Below are 26,762 nucleotides of genomic sequence, written 5' to 3' on the forward strand. Positions count from 1 at the left end.
GTAGTCCACTGGACCGTATTCGCACCTTTTCTGGTGAGATCAGTTAGAGGCTTAACAATTACAGAAAAATTCTTAATGAATTTCCTGTAATAATTGGCAAAACCCCAAAATCTCTGTATAGATTTCAAACCAATAGGCCTAGGCCATTCCTGCACAGCCTGAACCTTCACCAGGTCCATCTCAACGCCCTCTCTGGAGACAATGTAACCCAAAAAACTAATTTTCTGCACAGCGAACTCAAATTTCTCCAGCTTAGCAAAAAGTGAATTAAAACTCAATAACTGCAAAACTTCACTGACATTCTGCCAATGGGACTCTAGATCTGGTGAATAAATCAAAATGTCATCCAAATACACAACCACATTCTTACCAATCAAAGGTCTCAGGATGTCATTAATAAGGTTCTGAAAAAATGCAGGTGCATTGGTAAGACCAAAAGGCATCACCAGATTCTCAAAATCACCTACCGGAGTGTTAAGAGCAGTTTTTCATTCCACACGCTCCTTCACTCGTAACAAATTGTATGCCCCCCAGAGATCAATTTTAGAGAACCACTTGGCCCCCACCAACTGGTTAAACAAGTCAGGAATTGACGGCAATGGGTAGGAATTGCATACGGTAATCTTATTAATTTCACGAAAATCCAGACATGCACGTAAACCGCCGTCCTTTTTTTTAACAAAGAAAAATCCAACTGCCACAGGCGACTTAGAAGGTCTAATGTGACCAGCAGCCAGGCTAGTCTCTATGTACTCCTCCAAGGCTTTTCTTTCAGGGATAGTCAGATTAAACAAGCGACTCTTGGGAAGAGTAGCTCCTGGAACAAACTCAATAGCGCAATCATAATCCCTATGAGGAGGTAAAACTTGCGACTCCTCCTCCGAAAAAACCCTCCAAAAATCTTGAACAGGTACCGGTAATTCCCCTTTTTTCACAGCCGCAATGCTACCATTACAACATTTATCATAGCACTTCGGACTCCAAGACTTAATCACATTAGTAGACCAGTCCAGTAAAGGATTGTGCAGTTTTAACAAAGGCAAACCTAGAATGACCGGAGAGGGTAAATTATCTAATAGAACCAAGTCCAAAATTTCTTGGTGAACTCCAATGATAGTGAGGGGAAATGCAGCAACTTTGTGAGCAATACATTTCAAGGGAGTGTTATCAATTGCAATCACAGAAATAGATGATGACAAAGGTTTGGATCTCAATTTAAGTTTTTCCAAAAACCCTTTATCAATCTCATTAAGTGTTGAACCACAATCCACAAATACCTGAAATTCAATCAAATTTTCTTGCAAAGTAGTACTCCCAGAAAGAAATACTCCAGCAGAGCGTAATCAAGCTATACGGGCGTACCTGACCTTTTTTTTTTCTTTACTTAAACAAAGCTCACAATACTTAATCAAATGGTCAGCTTTACCACAATAAAGACACAATCCCTCGGCGAACCTCCCGTCTCTTTCCTGAGAGGAGAGCGACTTTGCCCCAACCTCCATCGGTTCTCCACCATCAGAGCAGATTTTCTGGGGACTACGACCTGGCATTACAGGAGCCTTTAAGTCATTCTACCTATATCTCAGCCTCCTATCCACATGAAGAGCTAAATACATGGCATCCTGCAGAGTCTCAGGTGCGGGGAATGCAATCAGCAAATCCTTAACCCTTTCACTCAGACCTGCAAGAAATAGACATTTCAGAAAAGGATCATTCCATTTGACTTCTGAAGTAGAGATGAGCGGTGTTCGACTAGAACTGTTCGCCAATGTCAAATTCGAGCTGTTTTGGGCGGTGTTCGAGTTGTTCGATGAACGCGAACGATTTGCAAAAAATTTGGCTGTTCGGGGTTATGTTCGATAACTGTTTGTGCACCAAAAGCTTAACTGGATTTTTTCACATCATGAAGGGATTGTCTGCCACTCACTGTAATGCCACAGCTATGGTGGTTGTGGCACTACAGTGGTTGCCCAAATCGATGGGAACAGTGCTCACAGTGAAACATGAATAGCCGGCAATTCAGCAGCGGCATACACCGGTACCCAACAATTTAGAATAGAAAGAATAGAGCACCACACATAGATTAGATAGATAGAAACATGTCAGTCACATATATAAGAAGTAAAGTGACAGTGATGGTTACTGTACTTGTCATTTAGTGTTAAAGGATTTATTAAAAAAAATAATAGTGTTTTCATGCACAGCCTTTTTAAAAACACCGGCCGGCAATTCAGCATCAGTACCCGACAATTTAGAACAGAAAGAATAGCGCATCACACATAGATTAGATAGATAGAAACATGTCAGTCACATATATAATAATTACAGTGATAGTGGTGATTACTGTACTTCTCATTTAGTGTTAAAATAAAGGATTTATTAAAAAAAAAATGGCGTGGGGTTCCCTGTAATTTTAGTCTCTAGCGGAGGTTAAGCAGACGGCTGGGGCTGATGTTTGAAGCCTGGGAAAGGGGTAATACCCATGGAGCTTCCCAGGCTGCAAATATCAGCCCCCAGCAGAATACCTAGACTTTACTAGCTATTAAAATGGGGGACCCCCCAAAAAAATGACGTGAAGTCCCCCCTATTTTAATAGCTAGCAAAGGCTAGGCAGACAGCTGGGGGCTGATATTAATAGCCCAGGATGGGTGCCATGAATTTTGGCCCTCTTACAGGATAGAAACACCAGCCATCAGCAGCCCCAGAAATGGTGCATCCATAGCATGCGCCAATTCTGGCACTTAGCCTCGCTCTTCCCACTGCCCTGTAGCGGTGGCAGTGGGGTAATAGGGCTGGGGTTGATGTCAGCTTATAATGCCGGCTGACATCAAGCCCAGGTTAGTAATGGAAAGGCGTCTATAAGACACCCCCATTACTAACCCCATAGTTAAAGTTAAAAAAAAACACAAACACCCAGAATAAAGTCCTTTAATTGAAATAAACACACAATTCTTTAATGTTCTAAATTACACCATACTTACCGTCACGCCCATTCCAGCTGAAGCCAACAATCTCCTGCAATAAAAGTAAAATAATAAACCAACCTTATCCTCACTCTTCCATGTTTCCCAGGACGGCTCCAGCTCTGCTACAATCACATGAAAGGTTGGATTGCAGCAGAAAGCTGCCATCCAGCTTGCCATGCCGCAGACACTGAGAAGCGTAGGCATGCTTGCTGTTAGAACCTTGCTCTTAGGTTTTTTTTCCTTTGCTGGTCACATGACCTTGTTGGCCTATTTAAGCCTGCTCCGCCCTTCTGGCTTTGCTGGACTTCATTGTTTAACTACTTTCTAGCTAGCCTGTGCTCTGTATCTAACTCTGTTAGTTTGCTTGGTCTACGGACCTCTTTGTTCTATATATATTGTTTGTTCGTCTGTCTGCTACTATTTCTGTTAGGAGGTGTCCCATTTTCCTCCCAGTCCTTAGTACTTGTAGGGATTCCTTCCCCACATCTATAGGTCTCCGTACAGACTAGCTTAGGACTTTAGCAGGTCTGATCGCAGGATCAGGTCCCCTGTTACATCGTAGGGCTTAAGCTGAGTTCTATCGTAGGGACAGATCTCCTCTCTTTCCTTAGCTCTGGTAGCAGAACATAACAGTAAGTCCAGCCCAGCAAATGCTCTAAGGAAAGATTTTTTCTGTTCCATCATGGTGTCGGTTCTGGATTTGGCTAAACACCTGCAGGGACTCTCTTTGGAGGTGACTGAGCTCCGTCAACACGTGAGTAACTGTCCTGGAGCACATTTCTTGGAGCCTAAGGTACGTTTGCCGGATTTATTTTTTGGTGAACACCGAGAATTTTTTTCAATTAAAAATGCTTGCTTATTGTATTTTCGTTTGAGACCCAAGTCCTCTGGGGATGATTCCCAGCGCATAGGGTTTATAATGTCACTTTTGCGCAAAGAGCCTCAGGAGTGGGCCTTTTCTTTGCAACCTAGTGATACACGCTTCAGTTCAGTGGATAGTTTTTTTTCTGCTTTGGGACTATTATATGATGATCCTGATCGTGTCTCATCAGCTGAGACTGAGTTAAGACGTTTGAGACAGGGATCAGGTAATGTGGAAAAATATTGTACTCATTTCCGTCGATGGTCTACTCAAACAGGGTGGAACGATTCTGCTCTGAAAAGTCTATTTCTTGCTGGGCTCAGTGAAAGGGTTAAAGACCTGCTAATTGCTTATCCTACACCTGAAGATTTGCAACAGGCTATGCAATTAGCTATACGGGTGGATAGGAGACTGCGTGCAAGGGTTAATGAGAGCAAATCCTCTGCTATGTCAGTTTCTGGTTATGAGAATGTGTGTACTAACAGTGGTGAACCGATGGAGATTGGAGCGATGGCACCTCGCTCTCAAGAAAAAGATCGCAGATTTTCTGAAGGCTTGTGTTTCTATTGCGGAAAATCTGGTCATTTAATTAAAGACTGTGAGCTTCGTATCAAGAAAGAAAAAAAAATGGTCAGTCATGCCCGTATTGCCTGTTTAAATTCCAAGGGTGTATTTTTAGCTGCTTCCACGATTGCTCAGGAAAAATTAATGGAATTTCGGGTGTTTGTTGATTGTGGGTCTACTCTGAATGTTATTGATGGGGGATTCTTGGAAAGACTCAATTTAAAACCCGAACCTTTATCATCCCCCATTGCTGTGGTTTCGGTGGATGGTTCCCCTTTGAAGAATATTACTCTCAAGGTCTGTGAATTTCCTCTCACTATTAATAGTGTTCACCACGAGAAATTGGATTTGGTAGTTTTGAATAACTTGCCTTCTCCAGTAATATTGGGATTGCCCTGGTTAAAATTTCACAATCCTGTACTGGATTGGTCTACCAGTGAAATTAAATCCTGGAGCCATAAATGTTATGACAAGTGTTGTAGCGGGCGTATTGCAGCTTTGGATAGGGGAGAATTGCCTGTTCCTATTCAGGATTTTTGGAGAGTTTTTTCTGAGAAGGAATCGCAGGTTTTGCCTCCCCATAGAGACTATGATTGTTCTATTGAATTTGTCCCTGGAGCGACTCTTCCTAAAAGTCGTTTATTTAACCTTACTATTCCTGAGAGGAAGGCTTTGGAGGAATACATACAGACAAGTTTGGCCGCCGGTCACATTAGGCCCTCTAAGTCTCCTGTGGCGGTTGGATTTTTTTTTGTAAAAAAAAAGGACGGCGGTTTACGTCCTTGTCTGGATTTTCATGAGATTAACAAAATTACTGTACGCAATCCTTACCCACTGCCATTGATTCCTGATCTGTTTAACCAGTTAATGGGGGCCAAGTGGTTCTCTAAAATTGACCTTAAGGGGGCATACAATCTGTTGCGCATGAAGGAGGGTGACGAATGGAAGACTGCTTTTAACACTCCTGTGGGTCATTTTGAGAATCTGGTTATGCCTTTTGGTCTTACTAATGCTCCTGCATTTTTTCAGAATCTTATTAATGACATCCTTAGACCTTTGATCGGCAAAAATGTGGTTGTGTATTTGGATGACATTTTGATTTGTTCGCCGGATCTGGAGTCTCATTGGCGGAGCGTACGTGAGGTATTACAGTTATTAATGGACAATTCGCTTTTTGCTAAGCTGGAGAAATGTGAGTTCGCTGTACAGAGAATTAGTTTTTTGGGTTACATTATCTCCAGCGAAGGTTTTGAGATGGACCCGGTTAAAGTTCAAGCTGTACAGGAATGGCCTAAGCCTATTGGTTTGAAATCGATACAGAGGTTTTTAGGTTTCGCCAATTATTACAGAAAATTCATAAAAAAATTTTCTAGTATTGTCAAACCTCTGACCGATCTCACCAGGAAAGGTGCTGATGCGGTTCAGTGGTCTTCTGAGGCCATTGAAGCTTTTGTGTATCTCAAGGAGAGGTTCACCTCTGCTCCCATCCTTATGCAGCCTGATGTGACTAAGCCGTTTTTGGTTGAGGTTGATGCTTCCTCTGTGGGGGTTGGCGCAGTATTGTCTCAGGATAACGGGGATGGATTACATCCCTGTGCCTTTTTTTCAAAAAATTTTTCGGAGACTGAACTGAATTACGATATTGGTAATCGGGAATTATTGGCTATTAAACTCGCATTTGAACACTGGCGTCACTTCTTGGAAGGTGCGGAATTTCCCGTTCAGGTTCTTACGAATCATAAAAATCTGATATATCTTGATGCTGCCAAGTGCCTGAATGCCCGTCAGACTAGGTGGGCACTGTTTTTCTCGCGGTTTAATTTCTCCGTTACTTACATCCCTGGTACTAAGAATGTTAAGGCGGATGCCTTGTCTCGCAGTTTTCTCCCATAGTCGGTGCTGAGAAAGAGGAGAACATTTTACAAGAAGGTGTTGTGATAGCTGCTTTGGACTCCGTTTTGGAAGATGAGATTCTTAAAGCACAGGAGAATGCCCCATCTAACACTCCTCATGGGAGGTTGTTTGTGTCTGGGACCTTTAGGAGAGATTTGTTTGTTGAGTGTCACGAATCTCGGTTGGCAGGTCATCCCGGAATCTCTGAGACCAAGAGACTGGTGGGTCGCAGTTTTTGGTGGCCTGGATGGCAGAAGGAAGTCATTAAGTGGGTGCGTCAATGTACTATATGTGCTAGATCTAAGTCCTCACATACTCCTGCTGCGGGGTTGCTTTGTCCTTTGGAGGTTCCCAGTGCTCCTTGGACACATTTGGCTATGGACTTTATAACTGACCTTCCCCCCTCTGAGGGTTTTACTGTCATCTGGGTGGTCGTGGACCGTTTTAGCAAGATGTGTCACTTGGTTCCCTTCGTCAAACTGCCCTGCGCTAAAACTCTCGCTAAGGCCTTTGTCAAGGAAATTGTCAGACTTCATGGCGTTCCTACTGACATTGTTTCTGATAGGGGTCCTCAGTTCGTGGCTCGTTTTTGGCGTGCCTTTTGTGACAGGTTGGGAGTTCATTTATCGTTCTCGTCCGGATATCATCCTGAATCTAATGGCCAGACAGAAAGGAAAAACCAGGATGTTGAGCAGTTCTTGCGTTGTTTTGTGGCAGACAATCAAGAGGGGTGGTCTGAGTTTCTGCCACTTGCTGAATTTGCTCTGAACAATCATACATCTTCTTCTGCTGGTTGTTCGCCTTTCTTTTGTTGTTCTGGGAGACATCCGTCGTTTGGGTCGTTCTCCAAGTTGGGATCTGCTGTGCCTGAGGAGGAGAATTTTTCCGGTGATTTGGAGAGAGTTTGGACGGATGTGCGTGGTAATCTTCAGGAGGCCAACAGAAAATCTAAGGACTACTTTGATAGGAAACGACAGGAGGTTTTGTTCGCTGTTGGTGACATGGTTTGGTTGTCCTCTAGGAATCTGCGGTTGAGGATTCCTTCTAAGAAATTGGGTCCCAAGTTTGTAGGGCCCTTTAAGGTGCTTCAGGTTGTCAACCAATCTGCTGTTAGGTTGGAGGTTCCTACCTCCTGGAGAATTAATCCGGTATTTCATGTCTCTCTGTTGAAAATAGCTGTTGTATCGGATTGTGACGCCTCTGCCTCTGTTCCTCCGGTGGTGGAGGACGGGGAATATGAAATTTCTCGCATCCTTAAATCTAGACTGTATAGAGGTAGTTTGCAGTATCTTGTGGCCTGGAAAGGTTTCGGACCCGAGGATAGCTCTTGGGTGAGTTCGGATGATGTTTCCGCGTCCAGACTTATCAGAGCGTTTCACAGGAGATTTCCTGATAAGCCTGGTCCTAGGGGATCCGGAGGATCCTCTTAGAAGGGGGGGTACTGTTAGAACCTTGCTCTTAGGTTTTTTTTCCTTTGCTGGTCACATGACCTTGTTGGCCTATTTAAGCCTGCTCCGCCCTTCTGGCTTTGCTGGACTTCATTGTTTAACTACTTTCTAGCTAGCCTGTGCTCTGTATCTAACTCTGTTAGTTTGCTTGGTCTACGGACCTCTTTGTTCTATATATATTGTTTGTTCGTCTGTCTGCTACTATTTCTGTTAGGAGGTGTCCCATTTTCCTCCCAGTCCTTAGTACTTGTAGGGATTCCTTCCCCACATCTATAGGTCTCCGTACAGACTAGCTTAGGACTTTAGCAGGTCTGATCGCAGGATCAGGTCCCCTGTTACATCGTAGGGATTAAGCTGAGTTCTATCGTAGGGACAGATCTCCTCTCTTTCCTTAGCTCTGGTAGCAGAACATAACACTTGCGCTCCTCAGTGTCTCGCTGTGACGGCATCCAGATGAGCCGAGTTCATGTCCAATGAACTCAGCTCACCTGATGAACGTCACTGACAGCGTGGGAGAATTCTCCTGCGCATGCGGTGAACGTGAGAGAATTCTCCTGCGCTCACGGCATGGACATGTCCAATGAACTCAGCTCACCTCATGCACGTCACTGACAGCGTGGGAAAATTCTCCTGCGCTTGCCGTGAGCGCAGGATAATTCTCTCACGCTCACCGCAAGTGCAGGAGAATTTTCCCACGCTGTAAGTGTCGTGCATCAGGTGAGCTGAGTTCATTGTACATGAACTCGGCTCATCTGAATCCCGTCACAGCCAGACACTGAGGAGCGCAAGCTTGTCGGGTATCGATGCTGAATTGCCGGTCGGCTTTTTTAAAGAGAGTGTCTTCTGAGCAGTTTGTCAGCTTTTGGACACCTCTGAAAGTGTTTTCTATGTGTTTTTGTTTGCCTGCCATTGGTTTTAACGGTGTTCGACCGTGTTCGACCGTGTTCTAAGGTGTTCGACGAATAGTTCCATTAACATCCCGGTGTTCTACGAACCAAACCGAACCCGAACACTACGGGAGGTGGCTCAACACTATTCTGAAGCCCATCTTCTAAAGTGTGTGCAATAATTTTCAACATCACCTGACCCCTGATTCAAATGCCTGAGTTCTGCCTCAGCAGATGAGATTCAATCAGGATCGTCATATACTAGACCCATAGCCGAAAAAAATTCTTCTACAGACCTTAAGCATGGATCATTAGGTTGGAGAGAAAAGGCCCAGCCCTGTGGTTCTTTGCGCAAAAGTGACATAATAAAACCAATGCACTGTGATTCATTCCCAGAGGACCTTTGTCTCAAAAGAAAATATAACAAACAAGCATTTTTAAAGGAAAAAAAAGCTTGCTGTTTACCATAAAAAACATCTGGCAGACCTACCTTGGGTTCCACAAAATGCGCTCCAGAAAAGCTACTCACGTGTTACTGGAGCTCGGCCACCTCCAGAGACAATCTCTGCAAGGGTTGAGCAAAAACTGGAACGGAAGCCATACTGATCCCCGAATTTCTTTCCTTTAGTTTTTTTTTTTGGGCTGGACTTATTGTTATGATCTGCAACAAGTACTAAGGAAAGAAAGGGGAAAGCTATCCCTACAGTAAGACTAAGCTGAATCCCTACGATGTAGCGGGCTGCCTGTTCCTTGCGAACAGACCCGCCTTAGTCCTCGACTAGTCTGAACGAAGACCTATAGCATAAGGGGAGGGGTCCCTAAAAGAACTAAGGTCTGGAACAAAAATGGGACACCTCCTAAACAGAGAAGTTGTTGCAGAACACAAAAAGACAAGCAGACAAAAAGGTACTAGAGGTCCCAGAATGACCAAGCGAACTGACAGAGATAGGCACCGAAGCACCTGGCTAGAAAGACAGTCAAACAACACTAAAGTCCAGCACAGCCAGAAGGGCGGAGCTGGAATGTAAAGGCAGGTTGTTACGGATCCGGGTGGTGGAACCTCTGTGCTGCGGTGCAAGGAGGGACCCAGAGGGGTGTAACTAAGTATCAACCCGGACCGACCCTAGTCGTACGGCGGCTAACAACTCCGTGACCAGGGAGGGACCGAGCAGAGGGACCAAGTGCTAGTCAGGGGACAACCTTGTAAGAGAGCAGGTGACTCCCACGGGTCAGATGGCTGAGACTGACCGATACTGCAGATGGGCACAGCAGGCAGGCTGACGAGAGGTCCGGGTAGATGAACTGGCAGAGACAGCAGGTGATAGGTGGAAGTCTCTAGGTAGGCTGTCAGGTGGTCACGGCAAGTGACAGGCAGGAGCCTCCGGGTAGGCAGACAGGTGGTCACGGCAAGCATCAACCTCCAGGAAGAACTGTTTGTTGCAGTCCAGACGGTGCAGCACTGGGGCAGAGGAGAAAGCTTGCTTTAAGGAAAGGAAGGCCTCCTCAGCTTCGGGAGGCCATACCTTGGGATTTGCTCCCTTACGGGTGAGCGCAGAGATGGGAGCAGTCCGAGAAGAGAAGTGTGGGATGAAGAGACGGTAGTAGTTGGCAAAGCCTAGGAATCGCTGAATCGCCTTCAACCCCTCCGGATGGGGCCATTTTAAGATGGCAGAGAACTTCTCGGGGTCTATTCGTAGACCTGTCTGGGAGATAATATAACCAAGGAATGGAAGGGAGGTCTGCTCGAAGAGGCACTTCTCAAATTTGTCATAGAGGTGATTCTGCCTGAGCCTAAGCAGGACCTGATCAACATCCCTCCGGTGTGTGGGAAGGTCCGGAGAGAAGACCAAGATGTCGTCCAGGTACACCACCACGCAGGAATATAGAAGATCACAGAAGATGTCATTGACTAATTCTTGGAAGACGGCGGGGGCATTGCAGAGACCGAAGGGCATTACACGGTATTCATAGTGACCGTTCCGGGTATTGAATGCCGTCTTCCACTCGTCTCCTTGAAGGATCCAGACCAGGTTATACGCCCCACATAGATCCAGCTTGGAAAATATCCTAGCGCCCTTAAGGCGGTCAAACAACTCGGAGATGAGTGGCAGGGGGTATTTGTTTTTGACCGTGATTTGGTTAAGACCTCGATAGTCTATACAGGGGCATAGTTAACCATCCTTCTTCTTGATGGAGAAGAATCCGGCTCCAGCTGGGGAGGTAGATTTCCGTATGAATCCCCTAGCTAGATTCTCCTTGATGTATTTTGACATGGCCCGGTTTTCGGCAGACGACAACGGGTGGAGTGGCACCGGGTACCAGGTTGATCGGGCAATCATATGGCCTATGAGGTGGCAGTGTCTCTGCTTCCTTTTTTGTCAAAGACATCTGCATAGGACCAGTAAGGTGCAGGTAAACTGGGTAGATTAGCCGGGGTGAGGGGCAGACGAACCGGGTGGACCGGGACCAGGCAGGTCTCATGGCAATCCTGCCCCCAACGGAGAACTTCATCGGATTGCCAGTTCAGTATGGGTTCATGTCTCTGAAGCCAGGGTAGACCTAGCAATAGGGAGTGAGAGAGACCGGAAAGCACATGGAAGGAGATCATTTCAGAGTGCAGCATTCCCACCTGCAGGGTTATAGGTTCTGTGATGAGCAGGATGGTCACCGGAAGGAGTCTTCCATCTACGGAGGTGACTGCCAATGGTTCAGCCAGAGGTTTGGTGGGAATGTGATATTTCTCTACCAGGGACTGGGAAATGAGGTTCCCAGCAGCTCCGGAATCTTCGTGTGCAATTTCAAAGAAGCGGTTCTCTCCCCAGGAGATGGAGACAGACAAAGTCAGGGAAGGAGAGGGTTTACTTTTGCCTAGGACGACCTTTCCCAGTGGTCCTAGGTACTGGCGTTTCCCGGCTTCACCAGGCAGGACGGATGAAGTGCTCCTTACTGCCACAATAGAAACAGCTCCCGTCGGCTCGGCGTGACTCTTGGCGAAATTTGACCATCTTGGTCTGGTCGGCTTGCATAGGTTCGGGCGAGCGTGCTCGGGGAGTAGCTAATTGAGAGACAGGTCTCTGGAAAGTTGGAGCAAGGCGAGGAAATCTTCGCTCCCGGGTAGTCTCTTTAGCACGTTCCAGGAAAAGGATGTCAATCCGGGTAGCTAGCGACACCAGGTCATCCAGGGTAGTAGGAATGTCCCGGCCGGCCAACTCATCCTTAATCCGTCCGGAAAGGCCCTCGAAGAAGATGGACACCAGAGCCTTGTTGTCCCAGGCAAGTTCAGAAGCGAGGGTATGGAACAGTATGGCATACTGGCCCACGGTGAGACTCACTTGGCGGAGACGGAGCAAAGAGGAGGCAGTAGAGGATTTTCGTCCTGGTTCATCGAAGACTTTCTGGAAAGCAGCGAGGAAAGACGAAAGATCGGACACCAGGGGATCCCCTCTCTCCCACAGGGGATTAAGCCATGCCAGTGCTTCTCCAGTGAGGTGAGACATGATGAACGCCACCTTGGCCCGGTCGGAGGGAAACTGATGAACCAAAAGTTCAAAGTGCAGGGTGCACTGGTTTATGAAACCCCGAGCTAGAGCGGGGTCGCATCCAAAACAAGGAGGTGCAGAAAGCCGGGGACCTGGGTTGGATGCCGTGGTATTGGTGGGCAGTGGCGCTGCCGGAGAGGGAGTCGCACGACTCTAGGCGGACACAGGTGGAACAGGCAGCATGTCCAGGCGGGAGTTGACACTCCGCAGGTAGTTCAGGATGGTTTCCTGTTTGGATCTCTGACGAGAAACCTCCTGGTACAGGTCAGAGACCAAGGGGGCTTGGGGGCCACCGGGTTCCATGGCCAGAGCAAACTGTTACGGATCCGGGTGGTGGAACCTTTGCGCTGCGGTGCAAGGAGGGACTCAGAGGGGCATAACTAAGTATCAACCCGGACCGACCTTGGTCGTACGGCGGCTAACGACTCTGTGACCAGGGAGGGACCGAGCAGAGGGACAAGGTGCTAGTCTGGGGACAACCTTGTAAGAGAGCAGGTGTCTCCCACGGGTCATATGGCTGAGACTGACCGATACTGCAGATGGGCACAGCAGGCAGGCTGACGAGAGGTCCGGGTAGATGAACTGGCAGAGACAGCAGGTGATAGGCGGAAGTCTTCAGGTAGGCTGTCAGGTGGTCACGGCAAGTGACAGGCAGGAGCCTCCGGGTAGGCAGACAGGTGGTCACAGTAAGTGACAGGCAGAAGCCTCCGGGTAGGCAGACAGGTGGTCATGGCAAGTGACAGGCGGGAGCCTCTAGGTAGGCAGTCAGGTGGTCATGGCAAGTGACAGGCGGGAGCCTCCAGGTGGGCTGACAGGTAACAGGCAGGTGCTCCCAGGTAAGCAGGCGGATGAATCCCATAGACAGACTGGCAGACTGAACGGAAGACAGACTGTCAGGCTGGAGAGTAGTCATGCTGGCGGACTGGACTGAAAGTCAGGCTGGTGGGCAAGAGTAGTAGTCAGGCTAGCAGCGGGACCTGAGGGCTGAAGAAGAGGTAAGTACACTGTGCATCAACTATTGCTCGGGCACCTCCATTTTGGAGGATGTGCCATATATATGGGAGGACCTCCGGCAATTTGCCGGGAACTCTTAGGGCGGCGCGAGCGGCCACTTTAAGAGGAAGGGAGCGCACGCGCGCCCTAAGCACAGTGCCCGGGAAGCTGTGCGTGCCGGCAGCAGAAGCAGGAAGAGGAGCGCTGGAGAACGCTGGGCAGGGAGCGCGGCGGTGAGAGGGATGGCGCCTCTGCCTGGCTGAGGGCAGAGACGCCGATGCTACACTGGTGGTCACTTGACCGCAAAACACAAGATGGAAAAACAAACAGGAGGGTTCTAACAGTGCCAGTGTTAAAAATTCCTTGTAATCATCTCTTGGATGGTATTGTGGAAGCTGGTTGGTGCAAAATTCAACTAGACTCTCCTTAAGAGGACCTAGCTCAGTTGAAATTTTGTCATCTTCCATTCCAGCCAAAAACTTGGTTTTGTCCAGTTAATTCCAAGCAGCTGAAAATCTCCCGAATAACTTTATATTTGGACCTGTCGATGCAGGCCACACTATATCAAACACACCTGCACTAATTAGCTTGTAAATGTGCCTACATGGCAAACTCAGTAGTTCTTTCTGCAGTTTCCGTTGCAAGAGAAAGAACGCACCAGTCTTTGTACCAGTGGTACTACTGATTGTGTTGAATGAAATAAACTTCACTTTATCAAAGAGGTGCCAATCCTGCAGAACCTTGCAGACAGCCTTAGATTGTGCAGCCCTGCGCTTCTAGTTATGTCTGGGACCAACAGCAACTTCTCATTTCCTCCTCCTGACACTAGTACTGCCAGTCGCTCAGCAGCTTCATTGGGGGTCTAGCTTGCAAACCTTTTCCCGTTTCAGTGTACAGTCAGTGAACCACTGCTCTCAAAGCTTTGATAGAATTTACTGCAATCTCTCGATGCTGGCAATGAGTCTGTCTGATAGATTCCCTATTCAACTTGAGACTTTCTGGATCATGGCCAAGAGACTGAGAAGCAGCAGCAAGCAGGTAGGTCAATTTTCTATCACTGGTATTATTTCTTTCTAGAGCTGCAGCAATTTCCAGAGTCACAATGTTTACAGGTCTTACCGATTTATGTTTCTTAGAACTAAAATTCCCTTCACCCTCATCACTATCGTTTATGGAAGCACCATTGTCTCTGCTACTGCTACTACTACTGCAAAGTTCAGTCGATGCTGTCGACTGTTGAACTCGCTCAGTTCCCTTTTCTCTTCATTTCTCAACCTGTAATTCTCTCATAAGCAGTAGAAAAGGTGCGCACTGAGCAAATTAGATGGTCCTGGCTGGACTGGACAATTCCAATGATCCAAATACACAATAAACAGCCGCACTCTCAGATGTTTGCAAATAGTGATTGATTTATTAACTTGAATAAATTTTATTCACCACACCATTGGGTAATAAAATAAGCGATGATAAGTAAAGCAATACATCATAACATTTTGACCCAATCCTGGGTCTTTGTTAAACATCATTATGAAAATTGTACTGGAGATATGTAATGTATATAAGAGGATGATCCACTGTCATGCATGTCCGTGTGGCTGGTCACCGTGGGGACATTGTGTGGAAACGGCTATTAATTGTTCAAGGGCTAATATTGAGCCACCATTTATATACAACCAAAAGAAATATTTTTTTACATGATATTACAGATCATTATGTTTCACAATTATAGGGGGTGTAGGGGTTTTACTCACTTGGGTGCGACGGTAGGAAAACCGGAAGTTTATTCCTTTAAAAGTTTATGTGGGTTTATTACATAAAAAACCTAGAAGCCAAACAGAAAAGCCAACAGCCTTTAGATCAGGAAAACAAAGAAAAATGTCCTCTGCTCACTGAGGCCTGTGTGGCAGACAGGCTGGGGTAGCCTCCAGTATCCTTGCTCGGTCTAGAGACAAACATACACAGGAGACCTTCTCCCTACAAACACACAGACCATGTGCCAAACAGCAGCCTCCATTAAATAGGCTGTTAACAACACCCAGAGGTGAGGTATGTGGGTAGCAAGACCCGTCTATCTCTCAAACTACCTGTAATCTGGTCCCAGGTGCACCAATTAGTCCTATTAGTTCATGTGTACACTAGAGAATATACTCCGGGTTACATCACAGAGACCAGTCATCATAGTCATACCTCCAATTGACTATGAGACCATTAGCCACCTTACATACCTCCCCCTCTGCTTAATGCCGTGGGGCTTGGCACTTTCTACTAACAGACAGGGGATTCTCGATAGTGCATCGGCATTACCATGTAGCTTCACTGCTCTATGCTCTACATGGAAGTTGAAATCTTGTAGGGCTAAGAACCAACGGGTGACCCTAGAATTTCTACCCTTTGTTTCCCTCAACCATCTGAGTGGCGCATGGTCGGATACCAATCTAAACTTACATCCTACCAGATAGTACCGCAATGTGTCCACTGCCCACTTTATGGCCAAGCACTCCTTCTCTATGACCAAATAGTTCCTCTCACATGAGGACAGCTTCCTACCTAGGTAGAGAACAGAGTGCTCCTCCCTGTGTATCTCCTGGGAAAGGACTGATCCTATACCAACATCTGAGGTGTCCATTTGGAGTATAAACTCTTAAAGTCGGGGGCCACCAGGATCAGTTGCTTACACAGAGCCCCTTTCATTTCTTTAAAGGCTGTCTCTGCCTCTTCAGACCATTTGGCTATTGCCGATTTTGTCCCCTTAAGGAGGTCCCTCAGGGGTGCGGCCATCATGGCGAAGTTTCGGATGAACCTCCTGTAGTATACCATGATACCCAGGAAGGCTCTAACCTGTTTTTTTGACAGCGGTTTCTGCCAGGTTTGGATTGCCTCCACTTTACTGATTTGAGGTTTGATCTCGCCTCTACCCACTACATAAAACAGGTATTTGGCTTCTTCCTTCCCCATGACACATTTCTTCGCGTTTTTTGAAAACCCCGCCTTCCTTAGAGCACCAAACACTGCCTGGACCTTGGCCATGGTTTCCGTCTTCCTGCTTGATGAATCCTATAGTTCAGATAACCAAGCTTCTCCACCACCTCAAACGGCCCTTGCCATTTGGCCAAGAATTTGATCTCCAAAGTAAGAATTAGCACAAGGAATCAGTCTCCCGGATTGTACTGCCTCACTCTGGCTGACCGGTTGTAGACTCTGGCCTGAGCTTCTTGTGACTCAAAGAGATGTCCTCTTACGATAGGCATTACCTTTGCAATCCTCTGCTGCATCAGTGCCACATGCTCGATGACGCTTCTGGGGGGCGTGACTTCGGCTTCCCAGGTTTCCTTGGCTATATCCAGGAGACCCCGCGGATGTCGGCCATACAGAAGTTTGAAAGGCAAGAACCCCATAGAGGCCTGTGGAACCTCATGGTTGGAGAACAGCAGATATGGTAGGAGACAGTTCCAGTCTCTACCGTCCTTTTCTATGACTTTCCTCAGCATGCTCTTCAGCGTTTTATTAAACCTTTCCACAAGGCCATCTGTCTGAGGATGATACACTGAAGTCCTCAACTGGGAGATTTGCAGGACTTTGCATAACTCCCTCATCACCTTACTCATAAAAGGTGTTCCTTGGTTGGTCAGGATCTCCTTTGGTAAACATGTCTGGGAAAAAACATGGACCAACTCACGGGCTATACTCTTTGCGGAAGAGTTTCTCAGGAGAATTGCTTCAGGATAGCGTGTGGCATAGTCTAGGATGACCAATATATATTGATGCCCACGAGCCGATTTAACATTGACTACGTGATCATTAGCCACCTTACAGGGGTAAGACTTTGAGTAAAACTAATTTATATTTTTTCTATAGAACGCATTGTCACCCTACTGTGTATGTAAATGTATATATATATATATATATATATATATGTATGTGTATATATATATATATATATTTATATATATATAATATATATTCATATGAACACACAAATACATGAACAGATTTAATAGATAGAATGTGACACAATTCTTTTCTCAAATTGCATTAAAAAACCGCTACACGTGTCACTTTGTACAGTAAGAGGTATAGATATGCTTTTTTCACTTAGCTTATTCTCCCATTGCCTATTGTGCTAACACTGTACTTTTAAGGGATAAGCTTTTTTTGTCAAGAGTGGGAGAATGTTAAACTAAAAATTTTTTAAATTTAGTTTAGAAACAAATTAACCTTTATACATTTGTCCAAAATAGATCTTAAACCCAAATATATTATGAGCAACTGACATGGAAGGGCGATAGAAGACAAAAAACTAATATCATGGATAACAATGTGGTTGTCGCTTGAAGCCATTCCAACACTAGCAGTAGTGCTGGCAGCAATTGTCCCGGCAGTCGCAAGTCATATTTGACCTTCTTTGCAAACTCTAGCAAGCGCATTAGTGAGGAGGAAATGGAGGGCATAATAGATTGTATGTCACATCACTCATCTCAATCACAGCAGCATAATGTATCCTCTAACAGTGGATCACGATCAGTTGGAGTTAACATTCTCCTCAGAAAAAAAACAGAAATGTAGAAATTTTTGCAAATTTATTAAAAAAGAAAAACTGAATTATCACATGGCCGTAAGTACAGCCATGAGTCCTCTTGGGAAGGATGCAACAAGTTTTTCACACCTGGATTTGGGGATCCTCTGCCATTTTTCCTTGCAGATCCTCTCCATTTCCATCATTTTGGACGGTGAACATTGGTGGACAGCCATTTTCAGGTCTCCCCAGAGATATTCAATTGGGTTTTGGTCAGGGCTCTGGATGGGCCAGTCAAGAATGGTCACAGAGAATTTTTACATTCTACATAAATTTAATAATGGAAATGAGCAGATCGATTAGAGGAGGATTGAGTTAGCTTCAAATTTCCTGAAATTTGTGGTTTCATGCAAATTTGAAAATTTTAAGATTTGATTTGCGGTTTGCAAAAAAAAACATTTGCTCAGCATCATTTCCTTCAATGCTGAAGCATCAGAGAGCGGACAAATGTAATTTTGCATTGCCATAGTGGTTTTCCTATAATGCCCTACAGGTATGACATATAGCAGATTATCATCCCTCGTACAGTGTTGTCAGTACCTGGGCCATCACAAATCAGAGGTTCCCAGTGGAGCACATTTTGTACCGCTGAATCATTTTCCATTTCCAGAGTCGCTGCGTATGCCTCTCTCTTCTATAGAATGTAAGCTCTTAGGCTGTGTGCCCACTATGCGTTTTTTAAGCGTTTCCGCAGTGGCAATTCTGCTGCAGAAATGCTTAAAAAACGCATGGTAGAAGGTCTGCCATTTTCCCCAATGATAATCTGCATGTGCTGTGCACATGCTGAGGAAGTTTCTGCTGCGGATTATCATTGCGGAAAAATCCACAGCACTATCAATTATTTTGCGGAATCGCGTAGTTTTCACCACCATTGACTTGCATTGAATCTCATAATATCCACATTACTACATGTGCCCATGTGGCTATTATGCGATTCAATGTGTGGGACCCGGATTTGGAGAAGAGGAGACTCCTCCAGACCCAGTTACCATAGTACCTTTAAAAAAAGAATTAAAATAAAATAAATACATTTTACTTACCTGCTGATGGCCCCCGGTCTCCTCAGTGATCCGTCCTGGCTTCCCGGCAGGTCGCGATGGTCTAAAAGGACCACTGACGTCGGCGGTCGCGTGACCCGTCACATGACTAAATTACGTCATGGCAGGTCCTTTTACACAACCGCGAGACACCGGGGAGACTGGACGCTTCGAGTAAGGACACCGGGGGCCATCTGAAGGTAAGTATAATATTTATTTTTTAATTTTTACCATTCTTTTACGGTCACACTATATAAATCCATGCCGGTTGCATGAATTTATATAGTGTGACCAAGTTGTCAAGCACTTTCCAAGTGATGCTAAAATTGCTTGAAAAGTGATTGACAACCCGCATGCGAAATCACATGTGCAAAACGCTTCAATTACGCTTGTCCCGGGCAGGAAAAACACATGTAAAACGCAAAAGGAAGAGGCAGAAACGCTCAGGAAAAATCCGGAGCATTTATGCATTGTGGGCACATAGCCTGACAGTCAGCGGGGTCCTCTCTCTCTATCTATGTAATTTCTTAGGGTCAACAGGGTCCCCTTTCATTCTTTGTTCTATGGAGTAGACACTGTTATGATCATCGGTGTCCTCTCTCCTTCTCACTCCTGTAGGGTATAAGCTATGATTTCTTTCTCATCTCTCCCAACTGATATTTTCAGATCTATTTCAAGCTTTCCATTATTGACATTCATGCAAATTTATTCACCGTGAATAAGTTTTGTGGGGAAAAATTGTTGAATCTTGTAAATTCAAATTTGAAAAAGTACGCTCATCTCTATTTAGCTCCTCTACCATCTCGGGTTTTTCCGTTTTTGTTTTTTGCTTCCCTTCTTCCCAGAGAAATAACTTTTCTATTTTTTGGTCAATATGGCCACTGCAGGGCTTACTTTTTTGCAGGATAAGTTGTACTTTTGAACGACACCATTGGTTTTACCATATCATGTACTGGAAAATGGGAAAAATAATCCAAGTGCGGTAAAATTGCAAAAAAAAGTGCAATTCAACAATAGTTTTTTTTTTTTTTACCATGTTCACTAAATGCTAAAACTGACCTGGTATTATGATTCTCCATGTCATTATGAGTTTGTATATACCAAAGATGTATAGGTTCTTTTTTAGTTAAGTGGTGAAAAAAAAATCCAAAATTTGTAAAAAAAAAAAATGTGCCATTTTCCGAGACCCGTAGCATCTCCATTTTTCATGATCTGGGGCTCAGTGAGGGTTTATTTTTTTTTTGTGCTGAGTGGACATTTTTATTGGTACCATTTTGGGGTAGATACAATGTTTTAGTCGCTTGTAATTGCATTTTAATGCAATGTTGCAGCGATGAAAAAACGTAATTCTGGCATTTTGATTTTTTTTCTCATTACGCCGATAACCGATCGGATGAATTTTCTTTTTATATTGATAGATCGGCCGATTCTGAACGCTGAGATACCAAACGTGTATTTTTATTGTTTCTTAATTGTTTTATTTTGAATAGGGAAAAAAGGGGGTGATTTGAACTTTAATATTTTTTATTTTTTTAATATTTTTTGAAAAAAATTTTTTGCTTTATCTCTTGTGCTTCAACCCTGCTATGTGCAACAAAAGTGCTCATATGCTGTGAGCGCTGACTGCTGGTTCTGCAGGCCCTGCGTTGCCATGGCAACCCATTGGTGACTCGTGATTATGTGACAGGCGCACCAATGGGTGGTTCTTATGACAAACTTCCGGTGCGTGCATATTAAATGCCGCTGTCAGAGATTGACAGTGGCATTTAACATGTTAACAGTGGTGAGTGGATCACGATTCCACCCGCTGCTGTTAGGGCCACATGACAGCTGATCAGATCATCGCTGAAGCCCGCGCCAAAGAGGGGGATGCGACCTTGGACGTACTCATACGTCTAAAGTTGTAAAGGGGTTAATATTATTATACAACTTAATGTAAAATAAAAAAAATTCTATACATTGTATATTTTCCTTATAATGAGTTAAATAGATTTTGGACAATACATTTTTAGAATTTCTATAGATAGGTAGTTTGTGTTTGTATTTTATTTGATTTTATTCTGGTATATTCTATTATACTATTATATATGACAAAATATAAATGTTATATATTCTTTGGCCAACTAACCCTAAAATCACATCTAAGATCTTAAATAAAACTTTTTCTGAAAGTATAATGACTGCTATGGAAGGAAATAAAAGCATCATACACAACAAAAGTGATTGAAAAGATTGTCCATCTTTAATCCATATGACAGTCAGCACATTTTGATTGCTCCTGGCTTTTCCACAAATGGACATTTATACAGTTCAGTTTTTGGAAGGGACACTGGGCTAAACAGTCACTGTCACCAGTGAATAAAAAAGTGGGAAAAATACACTTCTGAATGGTTTGAAATCACAATATTTCTAGACAGCAAAATTGCAGCAAAGGATAGAACAATCATTTTAGAAAGCTATAGCCTTTTAAGGATTGAAACAAGTGGATTGTAATCTAGCATATAATAAATATTGTAACATATGCCATTACATTTTAATGTTGCAAGCTAATGGGAAGCATAAAATTGAAATATTAAATTTGAATATTCATAACAGCATAAAAATGTTATATTTTCATCAAGACTTGTATTCATTTACTGAAACACCGAAATAACAAGAATACCAATAGCAAAAAACAAGCCTAAAAATGGACTTGGGGATACACACTGGGAAATGAAGGATAAATTAAAAGAGCAAAATGGAGTAAGACTTATACAGTATATGGAATTTCATAAATAGATAAAAAGATTGATAGTAAATGTTACATGTACAGGAAATTGCAGAGAATATTAAATGTCATTAAATATACAGTATTACTCATGAAAACACAGGGTAAAAATGTTGCATTAATATTATTATTGCTACTGTTATCATCATCATCGCCCTCATCATTCCAGGGAGTTGTTATATGAAATAAAGGTTGATGTACATTATATAACAAAAAACAAAAATTATGTATATAATATGCACAAAGTGAATGAGGGAAAGACTTGTACAGAGATAAGGAGGACCATGATGGTTAGAGAAAAAAACAAAATATATATATACAGTGGGGGGAATAAGCATTTGATCACTTGCTATTTTTGCAAGTTTGCCCACTCACAAAGACATGAACAGTCTATAAGTTTAAGGATAGGATCATTTTTACATTGAGAGATAGAATATCCCAAAAAATCAAGAAAATCGCATTGTATAAATTAAATAATTTTTTTTTTACATTTTGCAGTGAGAAATAAGTATTTGATCCCCTACAAACTATTGAGTTCTGGCTCCTACAGACCAGTTAGATGCTCCTAATCAACTTGTTACCTGCATTAAAGACAGCTGTCTTACATAGTCACCTGTATAAAAGACTCCTGTCCACAGACTCAAATTAATCAGTCAGACTCTAACCTCTACAACATGGGCAAGACCAAAGAGCTTTCTAAGGATGTCAGGGACAAGATCATAGACCTGCACAAAGCTGGAATGGGCTTAAAAACCATAAGTAAGACCCTTGGTGAGAAGGAGACAATTGTTGGTGCAATAGTAAGAAAGAATGGAATTTTGTATTTCTTCCTAGAGAATGGAAGAAATACAAAATGATTGTCAATCGACATCGATCTGCGGCAACATGCAAAATCTCACCTCGTGGGGTATCCTTGTTCATGAGAAAGGTGAGAGATCAGCCTAAAACTACACAGGGGGAACTTGTCAATGATCTCAAGAAAGCTGGAACCACAGTCACCAAGAAAACCATTAATAACACATTACGCCTTAAAAGTTTAAAATCCTGCAGTGCCCGCAAGGACCCCTTGCTCAAGAAGGCACATGTGCAGGTCAGTCTGAAGTTTGCCAATGAATACCTGGATGATTCTGTGAGTTATTGAAAGAAGGTGCTGTGGTCAGATAAGACAAAAATTGAGCTCTTTGGCATTAACTTAACGCTCCATGTTTGGAGGAAGAAAAGGATGAGTACCACCCTAAGAACACTGTCCCAACCATGAAGCATGGTGGGGGAAACATTGTACTTTGGGGGTGCTTTTCTGCAAAGGGGACATGATGACTGCACCATACTGAAGTGAAGATGGATGTGGTCATGTATCGTGAGATTTTGGCAAATAACCTCCTTCCCTCAGTAAGAGCATTGAAGATGAGTCGTGGCTGTGTCTTCCAGCAAGGCAATGACCCAAACATACAGCCAAGGCAACAAATGAGTGGCTCAAACAGAAACACATTAAGGTCATGGAGTGGCCTAGCCTGTCTCCAGACCTTAATCCCATATAAAACTTATGGAAGGAGTTGAAACTCCAAGTTGCCAAGCGACAGCTTCAAAATCTGAATGATTTAGAGATGATCTGCAAAAAGGAATGGACCAAAATTCTTCCTGACATGTGCGCAAACCTCATCATCAACTACAAAAACGTCTGATTGCTGTGCTTGCAACAAGGGTTTTGGCAAGTATTAAGTGTTGTTTACCAGAGGGATCAAATACTTATTTCTCACTGCAAAATGGAAAAAAAAATATTGAATTAATACAATGTAATTTTCTTGATTTTTTTTGGGATATTCTATCTCTCAATGTTAAAATTAACAGACCCTTAAAATTATAGACTGTTCATGTCTTTGTCAGTGGGCAAACTTACAAAAACAGCAAGGGATAAATTACTTATTTCCCCAACTGTATGTATATGTATATAAATATATATATATTTATTTATTTTTATATATATAAAAAAAAATTTAAACAGAAACCCCCGCCACTGTTGTCCATAGATATTTCTGGTATTGCTGTCTGTTTCTGTATCTCAGCTTATCCCCTTAGTGATCGGACCAATTTTTTTAAATCTGACCAGTGTCAATTTGAGGAGTAATAACTCTGGAACGCTTCATCATATCCCATTGATTTTGAGATTGTTTTTTGTGACATATGATACTTTATAATAATGCTAAATTTAGGTTAATATGTTTTGCGTTTATTTATAAAAATATCAGAAATTTGACAAAAATGTTTTAAAAATTGCAATTTTCAAACTTTGAATGATTATCCCTTTAATCCCAATAGTCATAGCACACAAAAAAATTAATAAATAACATTTCCCTCGTGTCTGCTTTACATCAGCACCATTTGTAAAGTGTTGTTTTATTTTGTTAACATTTTAGAAGGTTTAAAAATAAAGCAGTAATTTTTCATTTTTTCAAGGAAATTTACAAAACGCATTTTTATAGGCACCAGTTCAGTTTTAAAGCGACTTTGGGGGTCCTATATATTGGAAACCACTAAAAAGTCATACCATTTTAAAAACTGTACCCCTCAATGTATTTAAAACTGCTTTCAGGTAGTTCATTAACCCTTCTGGTTCTTTTCAGGAAATAATGGAAAGGGGCGAGACAGGAATGAAAAAGTTTATTTTTACCACCTAAATTTTGATAACTTCTGAACTGCCTGCTAAAGCCAGCAGTCTCTAAGGCCATTATTTGGCCATGAATTGCCAAGGCAAACATCAGGATCACATTATTAAGATCTCGGGGTGCAGATGAGGTTTAAGACGGAGCCCCCCACACTCTGTTAACTATTTAGATTCTGTAGTCACTATTGACAGCAGAATCTAAGGGGTTAAATGTCCATGGTCGGTGCCAACACTAATCTTGGCTGATGCAGCAAGTTGTAATCTATAGTGTACGTGTGATAGTTACAGGATTGTCACCTGTCGGGGAACGCTAGTCTCTTATATCTCAGGTCAGTAAAAATACGTCTATTGGTCACAAAGGGATTAACTGAACCCTTTAATGATTGCTGATTAATATATCTATCATAATCAAGTGATAATTCCCACATTATGAAAATATACCTGTCATGATGATCTTGTAGGTATTGCCCATGGTCAATATTTGATCGCAGCATTTAAAGTGCTTGACAGTGGGAGGTGATTGTAGATTGTCAATGGTTTACCATTACAACCTAATAATGGTCTACAGGTCTACCATCAATATCTGTCTATTGAATTTTTTTCTTACTTCACCCTTTAGTTTCTTTGGTGCATAGCATACATTAATAATTGTAGACCATTGTATCACAATTAACACTCTTATAGCTTCCTGATTGTTAGAAAGACAACAATGTTTTAAGTACTACAGGTGAGTGAACTTCTTGAAATTTAAATTTACCAATTTTGTTGAATTTCCCCCCCAAAAGATTGACTTTTCAGTCATTATTTTATGCTATCCTTATGCATTGAATCTAAAATTGCAAGGAAAATTCTTATACATAATAATGGAACTGAAATTGAAATACATGTTTGAATGATTGAAAAAATGTATGAGATAATATTCTTGTGTTTTTGAGGGTGTTCTCATCAGGAGCATGTGAATATTAGACATAGAAGCCCTAAAACTACGTTCACATGTTGTATGCACTCACAGGGCCATTGACTGTAAAAATATAGAAGGAGTCACTATGAACTTTGTTGGACATTATTTCTGGCCATTTGAGGTGGGCTCCAAGATGTGGTTGATAGCATTTTTGTGCACACCTCAGATAGGCTTAAACTGCTGAAAATGATGTCCTATAGAACATGTGACTCCATCTGCATCATTACAGTCAATAGCTTCGGACATAGGCCACAATAGAGACATTGACCATAGGCTGAAACACGATGTGAGCAAAGCCTTCCACCCAATAGCCCTGTCAGTGCATATGTTTGAATCCCATTTTCCATTGCTTCAGATGTGAGAACCAAAGGCGCCATAGGCTAAAACGTGATGTGAACATAGCCTATGGTCATATTATATATGGTTAACATTGATTTCTATGTAGTCTAACACAACAAAGGCAGTATCCCCCATAGCAGTTTCCTCCAGTGCCAACCACACCAGCTCTGTGCAGCTGCTTCCCTGCAAAGTTGTGTGATTCTGCAGAAGAGAAGTGAAAATACCACAGTGGCACTAGTCTTTTGTGGTTCTCAGACCACAGTTCTGCATTTAAACATGGCTTAAGGATAATACTCTGCAAAATGGAAGTGTCCAGTCATGAGTAGCTAACCGACAGAAAAAATAGGATATTTTAAGACAATGTTAACAATAAAACTAACAGTGAGGTTTTGAGGTTTTAACACAAGGTAGAGTGGCATTTTTCTTATTGTTTAAAGCATGACCATTTTATTTACTTAAGATATAAATATTTTATTTAGAAACATAAAAGTTGACTTACTGTTTCTTTGATTCCACCTTACTGCATTTAAATATGCATTACAGTAATGGAAGAGGAATTCATGTTCAGATATAACACTTTTCCCTTGAATTAAGGGCATCAAGTCCAATCCATCAATAAACCTTAAATAAAAAGAAAATATAAGAAAGCATAAGAGATAATGAGAAGAGGTAGGAAAACATTTATTCATTTGTTGTGAATTAACATAAATAAATTTCTGTTTTAATATAGTGTTTTCATGTAAGTGTTTTTTTGTGAAGCCAACAATTATTCTAGTAGTTAGAGTCATTCGATACATGAGGAAAATATGGTGGTGGATTCAAAATGATAGCTGTTAACATTGTTCCAATGCAATCGTATTGTCACGGGTGTGTCATAAGTGACAGTCACCCTGCAGTTGGTTGCAGAAGAACTCTTTGTTTTGCATTACAGACAACTTCTTAGAAGTTGTATCTCTGGGAACCAGTGGCTACCTTCCTCTGGCTAATTAACACCCTGGCCTGGGTGTATAAATATCTGCTGTGTGCAAGAGGGAGGTTCCAGCGATATTCATTACCCCTTGTGAAGGCTTGAGCAAGAGCAGTACTTCTTCCTCTCTGGTGCTAGAGTACGTGTGTGCATTTGTCTGGAGTCGACTAAAGCTAAGGGATTTTCCCTTGTTTCCCGCCCCCTGTTGTCTTTAGTGTTCAGTGTGGATCGACTAGTGCTCATCCCCTCCCTTCCCTAGCCTGAACCTAATGCCAGGGAAAGACAGGGCAAGGAATGCGTGCGG

General features: G+C 43.0%; 1 protein-coding gene across 3 annotated transcripts in view; it reads right to left on the reverse strand.

The window, feature by feature from the left end:
- The window catches only part of STS (steroid sulfatase), an 829,793-nt gene that overhangs the window by 136,059 nt on the left and 666,972 nt on the right, over positions 1-26,762 (reverse strand). For all 3 annotated transcript variants that reach the window (XM_073667339.1, XM_073667338.1, XM_073667340.1), the window contains one exon: positions 25,991-26,112. In XM_073667339.1, the coding sequence (XP_073523440.1) occupies positions 25,991-26,112 (122 nt within the window). The remainder of the gene's footprint in view (positions 1-25,990; positions 26,113-26,762) is intronic.

The sequence above is a fragment of the Phyllobates terribilis genome, unplaced genomic scaffold, assembly GCF_046119375.1.
Source record: "Phyllobates terribilis strain yellow unplaced genomic scaffold, ASM4611937v1 Scaffold_2__4_contigs__length_985480577, whole genome shotgun sequence".
Taxonomy (NCBI): Eukaryota; Metazoa; Chordata; class Amphibia; order Anura; family Dendrobatidae; genus Phyllobates; species Phyllobates terribilis.